This window comes from Gracilinanus agilis, chromosome 1, assembly GCF_016433145.1.
Source record: "Gracilinanus agilis isolate LMUSP501 chromosome 1, AgileGrace, whole genome shotgun sequence".
NCBI classification, from domain to species: Eukaryota; Metazoa; Chordata; class Mammalia; order Didelphimorphia; family Didelphidae; genus Gracilinanus; species Gracilinanus agilis.
Window position 1 is genome coordinate 783774824 of NC_058130.1, and position 3752 is coordinate 783778575.

Genomic DNA, 3752 nt, shown 5'->3' on the forward strand with positions numbered 1-3752 from the left:
CAAGTCTTTCCGAGTGGATCAGAGGGATAGGCTCTTCCCACAAGACGGGTCGTGAAATCCAGCCCGCTAAGCCCATTTCTGAGAAGTTTCGCCCCTTCCTTGCTGCCCTCCATTAGGGAACTGGCTTGTAGAGTTCAGCCTTAAAGGGCCAAGATTGCAGAGCAACTCCTTTTATCAGTCTGGAAAGAGACAACTGGCAAGCCCACGTGTGATGGTAGAACAAATCCTCCCCAGCAAGTTCTGGCAGATGGACCGCCTGCCCACTCCCTGTGAGGCCACACCTCGTTAGTCATGGCTCTAGTGATTCCTTAGCTGCTCTTCAAAATTTCCCTGAAACTGCCCAAGTTCCTTGGCAGGGAGAGTCCCCAACAGAGGAAGTCACTTCTTAGAAAGTAACATGGGAAAGAATTCTAGGTCCAGGGCTCTCTTCCCTGCCCACCATCACTCCTGCTCCTTCCTTTCTTTCTTAGGAGCACCAGTCTTGGCAGGCTTGAACCCATTCTCCAGAGAAAACTAAGGGTCAGAGATCAAGCTTTCTACCTGTGGCCCATTAGGCCCTGCCTCCATCATCATGGCCTGCCTACTAGCCCTGCTCTTCACTCCTTTGCCTTCAAGGTACCTTCAGGACAGACAACCAGCATGCTCCCCACTCCTCCTAGAGAGGTGATGGATTCTGGGTAGCCAGTGAGATCCATCTGCCTGGGAAATGGCCCACAGGGGATTTCTTTTGCTTGAGCTTGCGATTTGGACGTTTTTCCCTCTCATGAGGAAGAGGGGGGAAAGATGAGATTTTTGTTCATTAAAGCATTTAATTAAAAAATACAATCCTTCCTAAAATTCGGCTCCCACCATGGCATCGCACCCCTCCCCTTTCTGAGTTACTCAGTAAACTCCAGGATCAAATATAAAACCTGGCATTCAAAGCTCCTCCGTACTCTTTTCTACATGCAGTGTCCTTCCATGAGCCTGTCTTTTTTAGCAAACAGGGAAGGGGGGAACCAACATTTATTAAGTGCCTACTATGTTCCAGACACCTTACAAACATTATCATATTTGATCCCTGTAACAACTCTGGGAGGTAGGTGGTGCTATCCTCATTTTTCAGTCAAGGAAACAGCAGCAGCCAGTAAAATGACTTGCCCAGGACCACAAAGCTAGTCGCTGTCGGGGCCAAGACTCAAACGGAGGCATCTAAATTCCAAGGCCAACTTTTTCTCCTGCCCCCAGTGTCTTCTGTGGAGATCATAGATCTAGAGAGACCTTAGACTAGGAGCCAGTCCATTTCCATTATTTTACAGGTGAGGAAATTTAGGCCCTTGGAGCAAAAAGGAATCACCTCAAGGCCACAAGGATGGTAAAGTAGCAGAGGTGAGATGAATTCAGTTCTGACTCCAAAGCCTGTGTCGTTTACACCATGGCAGGCTGCCCATTAAATGGATGAATGTCAGAGGTAGGCAAGTCTTTCATTTTATGGCCAAGGAAACAGAAGTGACTTGTACAAGATCTCCCGCTGGACACAAGCGATGGAGATGGGGGCTAAAATGCAGGCTCCTCCCGGCCAAGAGTGGTGGGCAGAGCCTCCCCGCCAGCCTCATAAGTCCTCAAAGGCACACAATTGGATGCCCCTCTGTCGGTAGAAATTGTGGAGAGTGGGGTCCAACAGGGTTTGCAGCTCATGTAGCCTCTCCCAGGACTGGGAGAAGACATCAGGGCCCTCCCCACAGCCACCAACAGGTGAGACGCTGGGGTACCCAGGGTGGGTCATGAGCTCCAACGTGATGGCTCGGCCTCCCTTCAGGACATCCTCTGGAATCGGGACACTCTCCACAGCCTGGTCAATGGCAGCCTCGATTCGGCTCACGGACATGTCCTTGCCCATAGTGCTCAAGCCAATGAATGCGTCAGGACACCTGCAGAGACAAAGATGGTGACCCCAGGAGGGTGGGGTGGAAGGTGATGCTCTACAGAAGGGGGCCAGAGACGATTCTTGGCCAGCCCTCGTTTGGACGGCAGTCCCCAACATCCCTGACAAGCAGGCACCCGGCCTTTGCTCACACACCTCCTAAGGCAGCCTATTCCACTCTGGGACAGCTCTCATTGCTTCAGTTTTACCTGAAATGGGCCTCAGTGACTTCAGATCCCCAGGGCTGCTCTCTTTCATGTGACAGCCCTTCGTTGGGTCCCTCCGAGCCTTCTCGAGGCTCCCCAGGTTCTTTTGACTGACTTCAGGAGGGTGAGAAGGTCTCCCATCCCCCAAGGCACCCCTAAGTTTGATGAAGAAAGCAAGGAGGGGGCAGTGTCCCCAGAAAGCACCTCGCCCAAGCTGGGTAAGGAGCAGATATCTTGGGGGCCAACCCAGCCTGAGGAGTGGGCTCTGACCAGATGAGGGGACAAAGGGAGGGACTCCCGAGTAATAGCGGCCATTCATTCATAACTCAGCTCCACATTCCTTTTCCTCAGTGAGATCCACGGCCGCCTGGAAAGCGGTCTCTGGTGGAGGGGCCCAGGGGTCTAAGCACAGGCGTGGCCTCCTGACCCCAGACCGAGAGGAATTGCTAGGAGGGATGCCCCCCTAAAGATCTGGGGTATGTGCGACAGGGAAACACCAGGGCCTTGAGTCCATGTGAGAAGAGGATGGGGAGGAGGGCAGGGCAAAGGAGAGAGAATCCTGGGCTTGGGTTCAAGCCAGTTCTGTAAATGAGGGGCCCCCCCTAGCCATGAGCTTGTGCCATCAGGAGGAGGGATTGATGTGGTCAGGCTGGGAGAAATAAGGGCAGGAAAAATAGGGGCTCCATTTCTTTCCCAACGGCTGCAGCCTTGGGAGTCGCTTGGCACTCCTGGCTCTTGGTGACCCTGTTTTCTTGGCAGAGCTCCTTCTCCAGCTCTTTTACAGCTGAGGAAACTGAGGCCGAGGGGGCCTCACACTGCTACTAAGTGTCTGAGGCCACATCTGAACTTGGGTCTTCCTGACTATTCCCCGAGTTACCCAGCTGCGCAGGGAGGCCACGGGGCCAAAGCAAAGGTGCCCAGAGAGTCTGAGACTGGGCTGATGCCCTGGGCCGGCGGCCACAAGGAGAGGGAATGAGGAAACGCAGGCCAACAACCAGGTGGGGGCCTTACCGAAGGCCCAGCTCTTGGAACACCTCCCTAGCGGCCAGGGCGTCCTTCTCCAGTGCCAAGGCGAAGGTCTGCAGCTGGGGCTCCAGCCACTCGCAGCGGTGAAGGCCGCGCTGCACGGGCACCCGCGTGTACCGCACTCCGAACTCCAGCAGCACCTCCGCGAACACCTGGCGCACGCCTGGGGGCGGGGCGGGGGCGGAGCTAGCCCAGAGTAGGGCAAACCACGCCCCTGCGGTCTCCTCCTCCCCCACCTCTCCGGGAAACCCCTGTTTCTCACTCCCCCCCACCCCCCACTCCGCTCCCTACCTGGGAGCACGTGCACGTGCTGGTGCCCGTCCACATGCGTGGGCTCGCGGCCCAGCAGGTCCTGGAAGCGGCTGAGCTGCGCGCGGAGCTCCTCCCGCACCTGCGGCCCGAGGGGGAGGGGGGGCTGGGGCGGGGCCTCCTCCCTTCCCCCCTCCCACTCCCCCCGCCCCTAGGAGACGGCCCTCACCTCCTGCAGCACCACCTGACCCGCGGCCAGGGCCTCGCGGAAGCCCATCTTACCCAAGAAGCAGCCACTGGGGCCCAGCAGGGAGGCCCCGGAGCCTGCGCTCAGGCTCACCGGCTTCCCCTCGCTCAGGTTGACATGG

The 3752-nt window shown here is 56.6% G+C and overlaps 1 protein-coding gene across 1 annotated transcript in view; it reads right to left on the bottom strand.

Moving 5' to 3' along the window:
* Positions 1-1075: 1075 nt before the first annotated feature.
* Positions 1076-3752, bottom strand: part of YDJC (YdjC chitooligosaccharide deacetylase homolog) — a 7284-nt gene continuing 4607 nt past the window's right edge. The window contains exons 2-5 of the mRNA XM_044658911.1: positions 3614-3752; positions 3427-3526; positions 3121-3298; positions 1076-1910 (exon numbers count right to left, since the gene is read on the bottom strand). The exon at positions 3614-3752 is cut by the window's right edge and continues 20 nt beyond it. Coding sequence (XP_044514846.1) covers positions 1592-1910; positions 3121-3298; positions 3427-3526; positions 3614-3752 — 736 coding nt within the window. The 3' untranslated portion in view covers positions 1076-1591. The remainder of the gene's footprint in view (positions 1911-3120; positions 3299-3426; positions 3527-3613) is intronic.